At 43.2% G+C, this 18671-nt stretch overlaps 1 protein-coding gene across 1 annotated transcript in view; it reads left to right on the top strand.

Moving 5' to 3' along the window:
- LOC121272970 (ADP-ribose glycohydrolase MACROD1-like) overlaps nt 1-18671 on the top strand; it is a 904756-nt gene that overhangs the window by 870519 nt on the left and 15566 nt on the right. Inside the window, exons 9-10 of the mRNA XM_041179876.1 lie at nt 9535-9616; nt 11844-11939. Of these exons, the coding sequence (XP_041035810.1) occupies nt 9535-9616; nt 11844-11939 (178 nt within the window). The remainder of the gene's footprint in view (nt 1-9534; nt 9617-11843; nt 11940-18671) is intronic.

The raw sequence follows: 18671 nt of genomic DNA, 5'->3' as shown, positions 1-18671 counted from the left end.
GGCTGCTGGTGGTAACCCATTCATAGGAGCATGGCCAAAACCAGTTAAAGGCTTTTAATAATAAAAAGAAGCTTTAGACTGAATAGAACTGTCCAGCATTGATGTGAAATAATAGAGGATAAAAAGATGACTAATCTAATCTCACCCGCTTTATGATATCATCTAAATCCCCCTTGATTAAATTACAGGCATATTACTCACTCCTGCTAACTGTTATTCTATATATATTATTCATGGATGTATGTTCTGTGTTTATTGCTGTGGATTCTAGCCGTCAGAGACTAAAATTACCTTTCAATTTCGTGCTACAAATAGAAGTGATATTACTATTCTGCTCCAATTCCAGCCCCTTCCTTTGTTTCGCAAAGATCTTTTTAACCCTCCTGATTATATATGAGGTCGTGAAGTAATCAGTGCAGGAAAGTGGTATTAGTGGTACAAGACCTTTTTATCAGATCTGAAATTGGTGAGGTACATTAACATGACATTAACATATAAATCCTTATGAATCGATGACCTTTAAAATGTTTACACTGCATTTACATTGCAGAACTGTCTCAGAACTGTTTTGGCAATAAGATGTGGGATACCTGTGCTCAGTGCATTTTGCAGAGTAGATTAGGATACCTCATTGGATTTGATTCTGTACATTCACAACTTTATTGTCCGAGTCTCATGCCTTCCCCACTGTAGGTTTGTAAGGTCAGCAACATGAACGTCATTGCTGCTCCCGGTAGAAGGATGGATCCACAATCGGTGTAAAATGGTCGACCTTAAAAGCAAGCATTGCTAGTAGTGGTCAGTTTTGTTTGTGACCATGGCTCAGTGGATATCACTGCCACTCCAAGTCAAGATGGTTGTGAGTTCAAATCTGGCTCCAAACACAAAATCTGGGCTGACAATAATAGAAACATAGGCCGGGATATTCCGGCCCCGTCATGGTGGGAACTGCCACGGGAGATTCAGCTGCCAGCCTAAAATGAACTGAATTTCGGTGGGACCGGACAATCCCGGCGGTGGGCGGGGCCAGACAATCCTGTCCATTGAAAAATTATGGCACAGAAGGAGGCAATGTGGACCACCATGTCTGTGCCAGCCAGAAATATCTATGCAGCCTGATTGCACTTTCCAGTTATTGCCTGGTAGGTTACAGCAGTTCAAGTGCACGTCCAAGTATTTTTCATATGCAGTGAAGGTTTCTGCCTCTATCACCCTTTCAGACAGTGAGTTCCAGACCCCCACTACCCCCTATGTGAAAAATTACTCCTCAACTCCCTTCTGCTGATTATTTTAAATCTATGGCCCCTGGCTATTGGTTTCTCCACTAATCCTATCCACTCTGTCCAGAGCCTCATTATAAACCTCAATCAATATCCCCGCAGCCTCCTTTGTTCCTAAAAGGACAATCCTAGCCTATCCAATCTTTCCTCATAGTTAAAAATTTCCATTCCTGGTATCATCCTCATAAATTTACTTAGTACCTTCTTTTCTAAAATTATTAATGTGGTGACCAGAACTATACTTAGCCCTCTAGCTCTGGCCTAACTATCGTTTTGTACTGATGGAGTGCAGTGCTGTTGGAGATACTGTCTTTCGGATATGAGACATTAGGAAGAGGTCCTGTCTGCCTGGTGTTGTAGGGACAATATTTATCCCTCAACCAACACCCCCAAAAGCATTGCACAGTCATTTTGTCATTGCTGTTCATGGACCCTAGCTAGGCTAATCAGCTGTATTCCTACAGTACAACAGTGACTACATTTCATACGGGCACTTCGGGGTATGCTGAGATTGTGAAAAGTGTTGTATAAATTCAAATTCTTATGCCAACACTTTGCATCAGAGACAGACAGGAAAAGCACCTCAGCAATTATATTCCTTGTTTTCAGAAGCCATTATGCTGCCTCATTGATATCACAGAGTTGCTTGTGAAAAACTGCTATATTATGTAAAAGTGAACTGTAATACAGAGGAATTTTCTAGCTGAGAGTGGCCTTAGTAGGCGTATTACAGTGAAGCCTGGAAGACAGGATAACATGGGAGTGTCGAAGGTGTTGGAGGTGAATGACTGCTAGATGATATCACTGCAAGCATCACAAGAATCAGCAACCTCTGGACACAGCGGAATAGTGTGTGAAGAGAAAAAACAAAAATAAAAATACCTGGAAAACTCAGCAGGTCTGACAGCATCTGCGAAGAGGGACACAGTTAACGTTTCGAGTCCATATGACTCTTCAACAGAACTAAGGAAAAATAGAAAAGAGGTGAAATATAAACTGGTTTAAGGCGGGGTGGGACAGGTAAAGCTGGATAGAGGGCCAGTGAAAGGTAGAGATAGCCAAAAGATGTCTTAGACAAAAGGACAAAGAGGTGTTGAAGGTGGTGATATTATCTAAAGAATGTACTAATAGGTGACATTAAGGGTAGAAAGCAGGACGAGCAAGGTACATATAGCCCTAGTGGGGGTGAGGTGGAGGGAAGGAATCGAAATAGGCTAAAAGGTAGAGATAAAACAATGCAGTTTTTTGCTTTTATCTTAGTGTGTGAAGAGGTTCAGCTTAGCCAGGAAGCCTGCAGCTGTCGTGTCCCACCTAGTGGATGAAAAGCTAAAAGGATATTCTTCCATCTACCATACATGCCATGTGGCAGCACATCATATTTCATACCACAGGGACCAACCAGTTCGCCTTGTGGACATCTCATCAGTCAACTAGAGAGGAGAGAATTCCCATTTCTTCACACTATCCAGTGATTGCCTGTGAGGAAATGTGTGTATGCATGTGAGGACATTAACAGGCATAGCAAAGATACCCCTCATGCTCACATAGCCTGTGACAACACTGTCATGTGTGTTGAATGTTTGGTTGGACACAGTACTGGAGGGCAGTAATGCCCATGGAAATATCCCTGGGTATCAGTCAACATCATCAGAAGAAAAGGGGAGAGCATTGGGAAAAATACAATCTTGGGTTCAATGCTTGTTCTTCTGGATTCAAGCAGAGTTCTAAATGAGACTGCCGATATGATTGATAGGGTAGCAGTGTGCACGTAACAATAGAGAGACAGCTCTATATAACCACACATTCTGTCAGCCTTTGAATAGAGTGTTTCTCATTATCAAGCTATGAGAATAATTTTTTGGAAGCCTTTATTTAGACACAAACAGTAACTGATTCAGTGTTGAGCAGGATCATTTGCACCAAAAAATTCTAGACTCTAGGAAGCACAAGCATTGTAACATTCAAAGTCTTTGCCTTCCCCTTTCTAACCTGGAACTCATCCCAGGTACTAATCACGTTTTGTGTGATATATGCTTTCTGATAGCGGTCCCAAAGTTGCTTCTCCCCGTTTGCACCTGTAGCCCTTGTCTTATATTCAGGCGAGCATCTAACGTAATAACAATGGTACTTGGCCAGTGATCCTGGTCATGACCCCACCATGACAAGTAGTGAGCACTGAGTTCAATAAACATTCATTCACAGGAAATGGGCATCATTGGCTAGACCAGCATTTGTTGCCCTTCCCTATTTGGCCTTGAGAAGGTGGTGGTATGCCTCTTCCTGAGCCACTGCAATCCATATGGTGAAAATACTCTTGCAGTGCTGTTAGCAAGGGAGTACCATGATTCCAGGATTCTCACCCAGCAAAAATAAAGGAACGGCAATATATTTCCAAGTCAAGGTGGTATATGACTTAGAGGAGAACTTGTGGTGTTCCCATCTACTACCCTTTTGTTCTTCTAGATGATAAAGGTCACAGGTTTGGAAGGGGCTGTAGAAGGACCCGTGGCAAGATGCTGCATTTCATCTTGTAGATGGTACACGCTGCTGCCACTGTGGGAGTGAATGTTGAAGGTGGTGGAGTGGCTGTGGATCAGATGGGCTGCTTTGGCATCGAACTTTTTGAATGTTGTTGGAGCTGCCTCATCCAGGCAAGTGGAGCTCATTCCATCACATGTGCAGTGTAGTTGGCAGTAAGTATTTGAGGAGTCAGGAGGTGAGTTATCAGAGAATTTCCAGCCTCTACCTGCTCTTGTAGCCACAGTTGTCTGGTCATTTATGGAACAGTGACAGCAAAGTGACTATTAAAGCTGACAGACTGTTTAAAAACTCCACTGATTCACAAGTGTACTTCAGCAAAAAAGAACTTGCCTCATTTTAGAAAAGGAGGCCATTCAACTCATCCTGCCTGTGCCAGCTCTCTGAAAGAACTCCCTATCCATATTTCCATAGTATGTGTTGATTGTTAATTCATAGTGACCTGGCACTGCCACCCCTCCACCTGCATTCAGTTGTTTGGGCATCACCCACATCCCAAGAATAAAAAAAAGTTTAGGTTGAAATCATGCACAGGATTAACCATTTTTATTCACTTAGAGCTTATCCTCTGTTTTCTTTCAATGATAAACATTCACTCACGAGCCATCCTCAGTGAAGCACAGTACAACCAGATAGAATAAATCATTGCCTTTAACAAGGCATATAATTCCTCAAGTATACAAGATCAAGGTTGATCTAATCGAGGTGTTCAAGATGATTAAAGGATCTTGTAGAGTAGGTAGAGAGAAACTATTTCTTCTGATTGGATTCCAGAACCGGGTGGCAGATCCTTAAGATTAAAGCCACGACATTCAGGATGATGTCAAGAAGCACTTCTTCCTACAAAAGATAGTGGTAAACCTGGAATTCTGCCCCCCCAAAAAGTTGATGCGCCTGGGGTCAAACTGTCAAATCTGAAATTAGTAGGTTTTTGTTAGGTAAGGGTGTTAAAGGTACAGATCAGACATGATCTAATTGAATGGTGGAACAGGTCCAAGGGACTGAATGGCTTCCTCCTGTTCCTATGTATGTATGAGCTGTGTTTATGTTTTTTTGATTGCCACTGAGACTGACACTAATTTGCAACAGTTTAACTTGTAGGTTGTGTGAAAACGTAGTCATTGGATTTACAAATATGAACGAACCAATGCAATCATGGATTTAGATCAGCCACTTTGAATGGCTACTTAAAGTCCTACGGTGTATAATGTGCTACGGATTCTGTTATTTCTGACATCCGATAATATTTTAAGCTCTTTAAGCAAAGGATGTACATGCTGAAAAATTGGACAGCACCCCCATTTGATTTCGTGGCTAGTACATAAGAATTGAAGAAAGGCCCTTCAGCCCATCAGAGCTCATTCCTAATTTCTCTGTCGCTACTTGCTTGTCAAAGATTTCTTAACCTTTTCAGCAAAGCACCTTTATCTAAGATCAGTTTAACTTCCCTCAAATGTAATTTGATTTCCGCTGGCCTCAAAATTATGTCTTTTTTGTGGCGTGGTGACCAGAGTTGGACACAGTTCTTGAGATGGGGCCTGGCCAAAGTGCCGTTCATTCAATTATGTCCATGTTTGGTTGCTGACAAGTGCTAAGGGAGTTGCTGTCCTGACTGTTCAACTCCAGCACCATCTACTGGCAACTCAGTTCTCTGAAAGGTGAAAAGAACAGAATCAAGGCAGCGTTCACTGTGGCACGAGGTTTAACACAGCAGGGAAATGAGCTGAATCTGTTACTCATTTCTTCGCCTTTCGAAAAAAAACTCCTCCAAACCTGTCTCTTCAGCCCTGCTTTTGGTCATCTCTTCAACCATTCTCCACTGTGAAGCATTTGTTACTTTTTAAAAAAAAAATGCAAATTGTTGTTGCAGTTGTAATACGAGAAGGCATATGAATTTATATAGCACATTACCCTGTCCTCAGGATGTCCCTAAACAACTTGCAACCACTTTTAAATACAGTCACTGTTGCTATGCGTGAAAACACAGCTATCAGTGTGTGCCCAGTAAGGTCTGGTAAACAATAAATGAATGACCAGATTATTTTTTTGGAGGGGTGGAGTTGTTTGTAGGAGGAATGTCAGCTTAGACATGTTACCAGAGGAACTGGAGGCAGCAGACAGGGAACCTCGCCTCCCCTCTCATTTACATCTGGATGCTAGGGCTGTGTGCATTGGCAACTCCAGGTCAGCTCCGTTCCTTGGAAAAAGTCTAGAAATCCCAGACCATGTGATCAGGGAAGAGTCCTGGCATAACAGGACTCCATATCCTTTCTCCTGAGCATTGTGCTCAAGATCTGAGATCCTTGGCCTGAGATGAGTTAGATGATCTCACTTTTTTTGTTTGTTCACGGGATGTGAGCGTCACTGCCAAGGCCAGCATTTGTTGCCATCCCTAATTGCCCCTTGAGAAGGTGGCGGTGAGCTGCCTTCTTGAACTGCTGCAGTCCATGTGGTGTATGTACACCCACAGTGCTGTCAGGGAGGGAGTTCCAGGATTTTGACCCAACGACAGTGAAGGAAGGAATAAGGGAGTGAATGTTTAAGATGGTGGAGGGGTGCCAATCAAGTGGACTGCTTTATCCTGGATGGTGTCGAACTTGTTGAGCTACTGGAGCCAGTTGTTGTATGGCAAATGTTGGACATTGGGCTAAGGGGGAGGGAAAAGACTCCCTGCTCATTGACCCAACCTGTACAGGGCCCTTGGATTATCTCACTTTGCATGAAATGACTAATCTCTATGGAAGTTGGCACATCCCAGCATCCATTGTGATATTAAAAGCTCTTTATTAAATCCATAAAGCCAGCAGAGGACTAGTCCTATTGCTAATAATGTTGGGATCATTTCACCTGCATAGGTCCCTATCAAGTAAATCATCTATAAGTCCAATATCCTAGCAGCTATGAAGAAAAGGACATGGAAAAATAGTTAAGAAAGAGGGAAGGAATATTAATATGTCCCTGTGGCAAACATTAAGAAGTATTACATCAAATTTACAAAAAGGTCCAAGACAGTGTTTACACAAGCCTCCACACAAGCCTCCTCCTATCCCCGCTTCTGTTACCCCATCGCCATTTCTTTCTATTCCTCTCTTCCTCATGTGTTTATCCAGCTTCCTCCTTAAATATATCTATACTATTCACCTCAACCACTTCCTGTGGTAGCGAGTTCCACATTCTCCCCATTCCCAGGGTAAAGAGGTTTCTCATGAATTCCCGATTGGATTTGTTAGTGACTGTCTTATATTGTTGGTTCCTAGTTCTAGTCTTGCCCACATCTGTAAACATCTTTTCTGCATCTACTCTATCAAATGCTTTCATAATATTAAAGACCTCTTTTCGGTCGCCCCTCAGACTTCGCTTTTCTAGAGAAAAGAACCCTAGTCTATTCAAATTTTCCTGATAAGGTATAACCTTTCAGTTCTGGTATCATTCTGGTAAATCTTGCACCTTCCCCAGTGCCTCCATATCCTTTTTATAGTGTGAAGACTGGAACTATTCATAGCGCTCCATGTATTCTATACAAGTTTAATATAATTCCTCTGCTTTTCATATCTGTCCCTCTAGAAATGAGCCCCAGTGCTTTGTTTGCTTTCTTATGACGTTATTAATCTGATGTATGAAAGATGCATCTCGAAGCTTTTAACCGTTTTTCTATTTCTGTGGGCACATCAGGTGGAAAGCTGGGGACTAAAAGTCCCAAACTCTGTCCAGGTTAATGTCATGGTAATACATATAGTGAGATGGACAGGGAAAGCAAGTTGGCCAAACATCTTTTTTGTCCTCACTAAGCAGAAAGGTAAAAATGAGAAGCTAAATGAAGGTTCCTGTCATCTTGATGACAGCTCATCTACACCAGCAGGGAGATGAATTCAATTCTGTTTTAAAGCCAAATAATTACAGTTAAATGCAGTGACGTCCAAATGTGTCCTTTCTTGAGTGCCTGTTGATAAAGGCTTTGCTCACAGCCGCTGCATCCTTTCATTGTATTTGAGGCTATATGAAACCCAGTTTAATTATAATGACGATTTTCATTTTAGTCTCTGAGCAAGTGAATATAATTTTGTGTTTTTCTCATCTCAGCGCTACACAAGAAATGCCCCTGTCAGTGTCAGCAGGTGGCCCTGTTTTAAATTGCAGGGCAGTAAATTTGTTTTTTAATTGAAATTTCATGCAACTCTCTCTGAAATTAATTCCGCAATGGGTCAGCGTCGGGTGTTGAGCTGTGATAAGAAATGAGGGCTCAGTCTCTGACGGTACCATGTTGGAGCTTTGAGCTACTTTTGAGGGGTTATGCACCAGTCCCTCATAATTGCAACTGTGCCCTCGGGTAAATGCTGGTGCACAGTTTTATGCTGTAAGATTAATGAAAGAAACCCATTTCATATTAGAGTCTTAAAAATGCTATCAATTCTGAGTTAAGATGTTTTGTTGGAAAATAGAGAGCTCTGGTTCTGGTGAACATAGGAAAAAATGTAGGAACAGTAGGCCATTCAGCCCCTTGAGCCTGTTCCATCGTTCAGTTAGATCATAGCTGATTGGAACAGAATAATGGTCAACAAGAAGTCCTGTTACTTCAAGTGCAACTCCTGGTTATGACATGATCCTCCTGCAGCCATACACCATTCCCTGAGTGGGATAGCAGGCAATAGTACAGTATTGATCCTGTCCATATTCGTATGTGGCACTCAATGTTGTCTCCTGATCCGTTCCACGTGTATCTGACACTAACAATAATCTGATCAAGGCTGATAGACTACAGACAACAGGAGATAAAATGTACAAGAGATCAGAAGGGGAGGAGATCTTTAGAAACCAGTTAGTGTAGGCAAAGCTGGGAACAATAGATTCGAGAAGTCCTGAACTACATGTACCCTCAGTCTTTAGAGCAATCGAAAAGGGAGATACTGTGAAAATAACCTGCCCTCCGGTCTTTCCTCCCTGAGCTGTAAGGAAGAATGATCGGCCTCCACTTGGCATTCCACCCAATGTTGAGATCAAGTGCCCTCTTGCAATATTTATACCTTAGGAACTACCTCTTAATTTCACAGCACTGGGAACACAAATATTTCTTCGGCTGTACAAGTTTCCACGAAATAGCAATTTTAAAATTGCATTACCTTCTGCCCATTGAACCCGCCACAGCACTTGTGATGCCTTTCATGGTTAAGTAGCCAGCTACCACTCACTGACAACACTCGCTCATGGTTAAAAGAAAATCAGGGAACACTTCTTCACAGAAATCGCTGTGATAATGTGCAATGTGGCAGAGACAAAATATGTTTCAAAAAGAGACACGTGCTTACTTGAGAAGCAAGATCATTGAGATATGGGTAGAAGGATGGAAGCTATTTTATGAAATAGAGCTGTTCGGGTCTGATAAACCAAAAGATACACCCCTGTTTCTATCTTCTAATGTTTTTAATGGCCATTTGGATGTGATATGGTGCCCATTGACATCTGTGGACTCTAACCCTTAAGAATTAATGCTTCCACAGTGAAAGAGAGAAAAATCGGGCGGAGGGGGGGTGGGGTACGGTGGCGGTGGAGAAACTTCTTTTCTCTCAACATTTTACATCCTACATTCCACAGAGCAGGTTTCCACGAGTGGTGTCTGATATTGTGTCAATGAAGGGATATAAAAGTGCAGATTCATGCTTTATTAGAGTATAACGTACAGCACTGACTGGTGAGCACTGTTGAATTATGTCTTTTCCAGTTCGACCGCATTATGTTCTGCGTCTTTCTGAAGTTCGATCACAACCTGTACAAGGAGAAGATGCCTTTTTACTTCCCCTATGGTAAGAGAGCTCAACATTTCACTTTTGAAGTCTCTTGTCAACGCAACAGAAGAGGATCAAAAGCCTAACATTCCTGATGGCTTTCTTAGCATGGATACTGGTAACAGTGCCACATGTCAAAGCCCTGGTGATGAGTTATTGAAGACTACTGGGAAATATAAACATACCAATGGAGATAGTGTTCACTTGGAGGGAAACAAAACAATTTCTACTCTGATTGATAATTCTCCCATGTCACCCACCAGAATATAGATGGCCTCCAATTATTTCCAACAACACCTGAGTTCAGACAATAGCTGTGGGTTGCACCTGGTCCATGGACAATGACAACCAGGCCCAGGCATCTTTGTATCAACTCTTCATTCCAACGTCAGGGTTTTGAGAATGTGGTCAGAGTTACTGACAGAGAAACATCAAAGACTGGACCCCACTCTCCTCAATTCTGCTCCTGTTCAGGTCCAGCTGCTAATTGATCAGACTCGACCCTCCCTACCTGAAAATACTGGAAAAGGAGGAAATGAAGGGGTGTGGGAATAAATGGCAACAAAAGGGATGGAGAAGTGGGAGATATCAAGGGGAAACACAGAGGCAGAATTGGAATGGAGTGGGAAAAGAGTGGCAGGTTCAGTGAGGTGAGGGGCAAGGAGAAGAGCAGGAGAATAAATTGAGTGAGTGAGAGAGAGGAGGAAGTGTCTGCAATTTGATGTGGGAATAATTGGGTAGCTGCTACCAAAGAGCTGACAGGGCCTTGATGGAACAAATGGCTTCCTTCCATGCTGAATCATCTCATGATTCCATGAACTGGGAGGATTGGAGAGGAAAGTCTCTTTATGAAAGGGGAGTGGGAATAAATGGCAACAAAAGGGATGGAGAAGTGGGGGATATCAAGGGGAAACACAGAGGCAGAATTGGAAGATTTATACCTTAGAAACTACCTCTTAATTTCACAGCACTGAGAACACAAATATTTCTTCGGCTGTGCAAGTTTCCACGAAAAAGCAATTTTAAAATTGCATTACCTTCTGCCCATTGAACCCGCCACAGCACTTGTGATGCCTTTCATGGTTAAGTAGCCAGCTACCACTCACAGACAACACTCGCTCATGGTTAAAAGAAAACTAGGGAAATCTTCTTCACAGAAATAGCTGTGATAATGTGAAATGTGGCAGAGACAAAATATGTTTCAAAAAGAGACACGTGCTTACTTGAGAAGCAAGATCATTGAGATATGTGCAGTGAGGTCAATTTTTGTTCCACATCTCCCATTACACTGACTATGACCAACTAATGCAGACTGGGAACCAAATGTGGGACCACTGATTTATGGCCGGGCAACACAACTTGGTGCATTTATCAACTGAACTTTCACAAGAATCACAGGAGACACTGCCCAAAGGCCCCAGCTTCCTACTGAACAACACCAGGGCCAGAATTTTACATTCGCCGGGCGGCTTCGGTGGGAATGGGCAGGGGTGGCCAGTGAGCCGACCACCATCCGTGATTGGCTCCGCACCGCAATTTCACGCAATTGGCCTGCCCTGCGTGGATCGCGAGAGGTAGCACTGAGCGCTACCTGTGTGGGCGGGGGAGGAGGGAGAGTTGGGTCTAGCATGCAGTTTGCGCATGCGTGCGAAAGAGCACTTCAATCTCCCTGAGGCATGGAGCTGCCTCAGGGAGATTGAAGCGCTTTTTATAAAAATAAATAAAAACGTTAAAAATTTAATGAACCATGTCCCCTCATGTGACTGTGTCACATGAGATAGGACATGTTTTTATTTTCAAAATAAAGGTTTTATTTAAAGTGTATTAGCTTTAGGAAACCTCGTTCCGCTCGTGGATGAGGTTGCCTAAAAAATGTAACGGCCTCATCGCCTTTTCGCTTGCCCGCCAACCGAAAGGTTGGACAGGCAGCGTAAAATTCAACTTAATTACCTTGTTAATGGCCTTAATAGGCCTTTCATTTATCGGCGAACACGCAGCCAACTCCGGCGTGTGCCCGCCAAACGAAATATCGCGCTTGTTCACAATGACGCCGGGACACATGCCCAACATCATCACACATCATTTTACGTTCCAGCGTGTCAGGCGTGCGCTCGCACACCAAATGTAAAATTCTGACCCGAATGTAGGAGAGACTGACAGATGGAATATAAATGATAAGAAAAATAGCCATCTCCTCATGTCAGCAGTACATTCATATTGCTTTATGATTTTCATTTATCTTCAGATACTGTTACTCCAAAGCCTCCAAAGGAGAAATCCAACACTGCTGATAAAGATGAAAATCAGACTGAGAAAATGCTGAAACTCGGGAACAAACAAGGTTTGTGTCTGCACTTTATTGCTAAGTAGAGATTTATGGTGTTGCAGTGACAACAAAACATCCATTTCTCTTAAGCTTGCAATCCCCTTTTTCTTTTAATAAAACTCTCTCATACTGTCCTATACAGCATTCAGAGTAAAGCTCCCTCTACACTGTCCCATTAAACACTCCCCCGGCAGGTACAGCACGGGGTTAGATACAGAATAAAGTTCGCTCCACACTGTCCCATTAAACACTTCCAGGACAGGTACAGCACGGGGTTAGATACAGAATAAAGTTCCTTCCACACTGTCCTCATCAAACACTCCCAGGACAGGTACACACAGTATAATCTGGAGTGATGCTCCAATGCTAGACCGGAAGAATGTTGAAGATGCTATCTATTGGATGGAAGAAAGCCTTGCATTCATGTAGCGCTGTTCATGACCTCAGGATGTCACAAAACACTTTACAGCCAATGAAATACTATTAAAATCTATGCACTGTTGTAATGTAGGAAATGCAAAGCAAGCTCCCACAAACAGCAACATGAGAATCAGCAGATCATTTATTTGTAGTGCTGCTGGTTGAGGGATAGATATTGGCCAGCACAGCGGAGCTAACTCCCCTCTTCTCTTCAAAATTGTGACCATGGATCTTTAACATTCACCTGAGAGAACAGATGGGGGTCTGTCGTGGGCAGTGTGCAGGCAGGCTGGCGCCTCAGTTTAATGTCTTATCCAAAAGATGGCATCTCGAACATTGCAACACTCCCTCAGTACTGCACTGGAGTTTCAACCTGGACTTCTGTGCTCAAATCTCTGGAATGGGACTTGAACCCACAACTTTCTGACTCAGAGGCGAAAGCGCTAGCCAAGGAAGCATTCCTCATAATGAGGAGTGAGATAGTTGGCTTCCTTGGATGTAATAAAAACATTATTCAAAGAAAAACAGAGCAATTGCCCTGGTGTTTTGGCCAGCATATATCCTTAAACCCTTAAACGAACAGCACCAAATAAATTAAAAACAAAAACAGAATTACCTGGAAAAACTCAGCAGGTCTGGCAGCATCTGCGGAGAAGAAAAGAGTTGACGTTTCAAGTCCTCATAACCCTTCGACAGAAATTGAGTTCGAGTCCAAGAAAGAGTTGAAATATAAGCTGGTTTAAGGTGTGTGGGGGGTGGGGGGGGGCGCGGAGAGAGAGAGAGAAGTGGAGTGGGTTGGTGTGGTTGTAGGGACAAACAAGCAGTGATAGAAGCAGATCATCAAAAGATGTCACCAACAATAGAACAAAAGAACACATAGGTGTTAAAGTTGGTGATATTATCTAAACGAATGTGCTAATTAAGAATGGATGGTAGGGCACTCAAGGTATAGCTCTAGTGGGGGTGGGGAGAGTGTAAAAGATTTAAAAATATTTAAAAATAATGGAAATAGGTGGGAAAAGAAAAATCTATATAATTTATTGAAAAAAAAACAAAAGGAAGGAGGAAACAGAAAGGGGGTGGGGATGGAGGAGGGAGCTCAAGACCTTAAGTTGTTGAATTCAATATTCGGTCCGGAAGGCTGTAAAGTGCCTAGTCGGAAGATGAGGTGTTCATTTAGGTCTTGAGCTCCCTCCTCCATCCCCACCCCCTTTCTGTTTCCCCCTTCCTTTTGTTTTTTTTTCAATAAATTATATAGATTTTTCTTTTCCCACCTATTTCCATTATTTTTAAATATTTTTAAATCTTTTATGCTCTCCCCACCCCCACTAGAGCTATACCTTGAGTGCCCTACCGTCCATTCTTAATTAGCACATTCGTTTAGATAATATCACCAACTTTAACACCTATGTGTTCTTTTGTTCTATTGTTGGTGACATCTTTTGATGATCTACTTCTATCACTGCTTGTTTGTCCCTACAACCACACCAACCCCCTCCAGTTCTCTCTCTCTCTCTCTCTCCGCCCCCCCCCCCCACCACCACCCCCCACACACCTTAAACCAGCTTATATTTCAACTCTTTCTTGGACTCGAACTCAATTTCTGTCGAAGGGTTATGAGGACTTGAAATGTCAACTCTTTTCTTCTCCGCAGATGCTGCCAGACCTGCTGAGTTTTTCCAGGTAATTCTGTTTTTGTTCTGGATTTCCAGCATCCCCAGTTTTTTTGTTTTTACCAAATAGATTAACCAGCATTTATCTCATCGCTGTTTACGGGAACATGCTGTATGCAAATTGGCTGCTGCAGTTGCCTAGAAAGCAACAATGTCACTTCAAAAGTAATGCATTGTTTGTGCAGCACTGGGACATGCTGAGGGCATGAGAGGCGCTATAATAATGGCAGGTCAATCTTCCTTTTATATGCTACCCATAACTGTAGGCATAAACCTTGAATAGTGAACACCCAACCTTGCAATAAAATCAGTTGGTACTTTTTAAAGTCTGTATGAATGAACATTAAAATGCAGCAGGCAATTCATAAGGTTACCTTAGTGACAATATTGCATTTCTAAACCAGTGGAATTGGACCTCAGTAACAGTCAGCACCTTCATGACAGAATGAGAAAAAAACAAAGTAAACTGCATAACAAAGCATAGAATGAGCTTGGGAGAAACAGAAGATATACAGACGAAGTTAAATTTATTTTGTACTGTATGTATGTTCATTTAGCCGTGAAATCCCAGTGTTACCCACTCTGCCACAAATAATGTCAAATTCAATTACACAGAGTTTGCAGTACAGAAACATGCCATGTCAATGTTTATCCTCCACACGAGACTCCTCCCATCCCCTCTTCATCTCACCCTATCACCATATCCTTCTATTCCTTTCTCCCTCATGTGTTTATCCAGCTTCCCCCCCTTAAAGGTATCTATACTATTCAGCTCGACCACTTCCTGTGGGAGCGAGTTCCACATTCTCATCACCCCCAGGTAAAGAAGTTTCACCTGAATTCCCTACTGGATTTATTAGTAACTATCTTATATTGATGGCCCCTGAGTTGTATTACTTCTTCCTAACTTGTTCAGTTATGCTATCCTGTACCAACTAGTGCAGGGTAATGGGCAGGCGGACAATCTTTATTGTGCCATCTCTCTTTCACTAGGCACCCTACCTCCACTTGACATTTTATTTAATGACCCAACCAGAATCGCCAAGTCACGTGGTCAGGACAGGTTCGCTGCTTGGCTTGTCTGTCAACAGGCTGTCTGGAGGATAACAATAATATGTATGCAATGTCTACAAGTTTGGCATCCATGGTATCTAGACAATGAAGGAAAGCCCAAGCGTGCTCAGCAGCTGGTCACTATGCAAACTCCAAGCTTCCATGGTTGCATATCCTCCCAATGTCAGCTACTGCATGAGCAACGGCCACTTGAGTGAGGAAGTTGGAGGTGACTGATGCCCTGTGAGACTGTACCCCATGAGTTGGCAACTTAAAGAGGGGTGGGGAAACTGGGCCACAAATGAAATGTAAAGGAGAGAGAAGTATATTGGAACTACAAGAATGTTCCGCTGCTCAGCACTATTCACATCCTATCATCACAGAAACCTTCCCCTCCTCTGTATGGGAAGAATAACTCATTTGAGATGAAGCAGAGGTAATTGAACTTCTGTTCAGCTTTGAATTCCCTGCTTTAAGTGTGGAGTGCAGTTCTTCTTGTACCTTTCCTGTGAGTGGTGGGTGCTGTTTCCCTAATACAGCAGGGTTCAAGAGCTAGGGGAGGGTGATTTACAAATATTACTTCTCACTCTGCCTTCTCTTGGAATGCTAGCAAGAGCACTCAGGAGGAACTACAAGCACATTGGCAGCCATTCCTGCTGAGTGCTGACTCTTCCCGCAGGTGACTGCACAAACCAGGCATCCCTGTGTAGACAGAGACTTGTTCCTGACCTCAGCCCAGTGTGATTTCCTCAAGCCTTGATTCTCAAACTTTGTTTGAATTGCTTTGTGTTGTGCTGTTAATGTCACACAGCAAAGTGCAAGCCATACATTCTGGAGGCAGTTTTGAGCAGAGAACAAAGAATTTTGACACTAAACACATGCATGTAAAGTTCATTGGTCACATGAAACACGCAAATTGATGCATTTGAAAAATATTCCTTCCCTCAAGGTACTACAGAGCAGTCCCACAGCAGCAGCATCTCCTTAATCTTTCACCTGGGTGCCCATTCTTAACCTGTTAGTCTGGTCCCTGCTGAGTTATGCTGACCTCAGGTAGGCCATTCAGCCATGAAGAGCATTGCAGTTAAATTCAATGCTGTCCTTGTTTAATATTCAAAACTGCGCACATTCTGGCAGGGATCACCAGTCTACAATCAAGAGCAGGTATCGTGACTGCTTTTCCTCGCCTGCCCCAACCCATAGTGCCTGGTCCCAGAACTGTGCTGAGAGCAGTGCAGCAGCTGAATGGCTAATCATTTACTGATGCATCAGGGAAGTCCTGGGTGATAAAATAGTTTAATATTATAGTGTTTAGCTGTATTTGATTCTACTGCCCTGGGTCTGCAGTGCAGAATATGATCATTCTGCACATCTAGTGACTTGCAGCTGATTGTATGAGGGTCCACTGACACCCAATTAATGGGGCTAAGACCTCTGTTAAAATAGCAGAGAGTTGGATTGAAGCATGTTGAGCATTAACACAATGATATCCGTAATGGTCGTTTTTCAATTTACGATATCTGTCTTATACTTACCCTGAATGTTAGAGTATGAGGTCCTTGTGAATTAACAGGTGAAGTGTGGTTGAACACATCATACAATAAATGCCAGTTGTGACTATACCCAATTCCATGGATTTCTCAACAACCCACCTAGACGTTTGTCACATCGTGAGCCAACCAATCTCACTGAAACTTTGTCTTTCTTACAAGGGTTTCCAAACATCACCTTTGAAGATTTCATCACGGAATTCTCTCCAAAAGTAGTTCCCACTCGGAGGGCTTCAATAATCACCACCTCGCAGGGTTTCAATCTCGCCTTCCGAGATTCCTTTCCCCTGGATCTCTGAGTACACTCAAGCTTCACCTTTCTGACACAATTTCAGATCTTCGGCTGTGTCAAACAGAACACCATTGCTCCAAAGGGGTACCTTTACCCAAACAGCCTGCAGCACAGAGTCACAAACCTTCGGCTGCCTTCTTGGATCTTCAGGGCTTCTCTCATACCCACTTCGCTTAAAATTGGCTCCCTGCAACTCTTTCTTTAATTTGGAGCCTATGTGCCTATGTCTCTGTTCTTTTCATTTAACTCAACTTAATGGGACATATTCTGTCCCTGCCTTTTATTCCTTGCCTGGGAGTTCCTTTTGGAACCTCTTCCTGTCCTCCCCTCTGCACCACCACTGCCCCCCGCCCCCCCACCATGTCATGCTCCCTGGGCCACTTACTAGATAATGGTGCACCATATCAGGTCATCTCACCTGCCTTTTTGCACCTTTGTCTTTCCTTTTCTTCTCTGCAGGTGTGCAGGGCTAGTCCTTGGCCTAAAGAGCGTAACCTAACCAAACTGTGCATGTGTGGCCAGTTTCTGGCCGGTGCATGAGGAGAGACCTGAGGTTTGTCGGGAATTGGAGTATAGGCTTCTTAACTGTGAAAATGCAGGGGAGGGTCAATAGCATGTAGGGAAGTGGTTTGAGCTGAGAAAGAGCAAGAGAGCAATGTTCAGAGGAGAACTGACTATTGCAGTGTAACAAAATGGACAAAAAGGAGAACTGAGAGGCAAATCAGTTGTCACACAAGTTTTTCCTCTGAATCTGTGTCAGAAGCAAATCAAGAAATGTCAGTATTGTCTCCAGCTGGGAGAAGAGATTGCTGTGTTGTGAAGACTTTCAGCTAAAAGCTTGTCAGAAACCTGGATGGCAGTGGCTGGGTTCAATTCCTAAGCTTATTCTCCTCCTTCCATTTTATGTCCCCACTCCTATTTTCCACCTTGGCTGTGTGGATAGTTGAGTCTGAATAGCATTCCAGGTAGCGATTCAAAAAGGGGTTCATTTGACTGATAACCTATTGCCCTACCCTCAGGGGTGAGTAGTTTTAAGAAAAGACTATTTTGAGTTTTGAGTGGACTGAGTGAATGTTTTGCCCCTTTGCTGTTGAATGATGGACAGGTTCCTGATTCCCCAAAGTCTGTCCACCATCTACAAGGCACAAGTCAGGAGTATGATAGGATATTCTCCACTTGCCTGGATGAGTGTAGCTCCAACAATACTCAAAAAGCTCGACATGACCCAGGACAAAGCAGCCCTTGATTGGCACCCCATCCACAAACATTCACACCCTCCACCACCGACGCACAGTGGCAGCAGTGTGTACCATCTACAAGATGCACTGCAGCAACTCACCAAGGCTGCTTAGACAGCACTTTCCAAACCATGACCACTACCATCTAGAAGGACAAGGGAAGCAGACACCACCATCTGGAAGTTCCCCTCCAAGTTACTCGCCACCCTGACTTGGAAATATATCGCCATTCCTTCACTGTCGCTGAGTCAAAATCCTGGAACTTCATCCCTAACAGCACCGTGGGTGCACCTATACCACATGGACTGCAGTGGTTCAAGAAGGCAACTCAGCACCACCTTCTCAAGGGCAATTAGGAATGGGCAACAAATGCTGGGCTCAGCCAGTGACACCCACATCCCATGAATGAATAAAAAAACTCCCTCAGTACTGCATTGGAATGTCCTGGATTTTTATGCTCAAATCCTGAAGTGAGACTTGAACCCACAACTTTCTATCTCAGCTGAGTCAGAGGTAACACT

Source organism: Carcharodon carcharias, chromosome 37 (assembly GCF_017639515.1).
Source record: "Carcharodon carcharias isolate sCarCar2 chromosome 37, sCarCar2.pri, whole genome shotgun sequence".
Lineage (NCBI taxonomy): Eukaryota > Metazoa > Chordata > Chondrichthyes > Lamniformes > Lamnidae > Carcharodon > Carcharodon carcharias.
The sequence above is the reverse complement of the archived record's forward strand: the minus strand, read 5'-3'. Positions and strand labels throughout refer to the sequence as shown.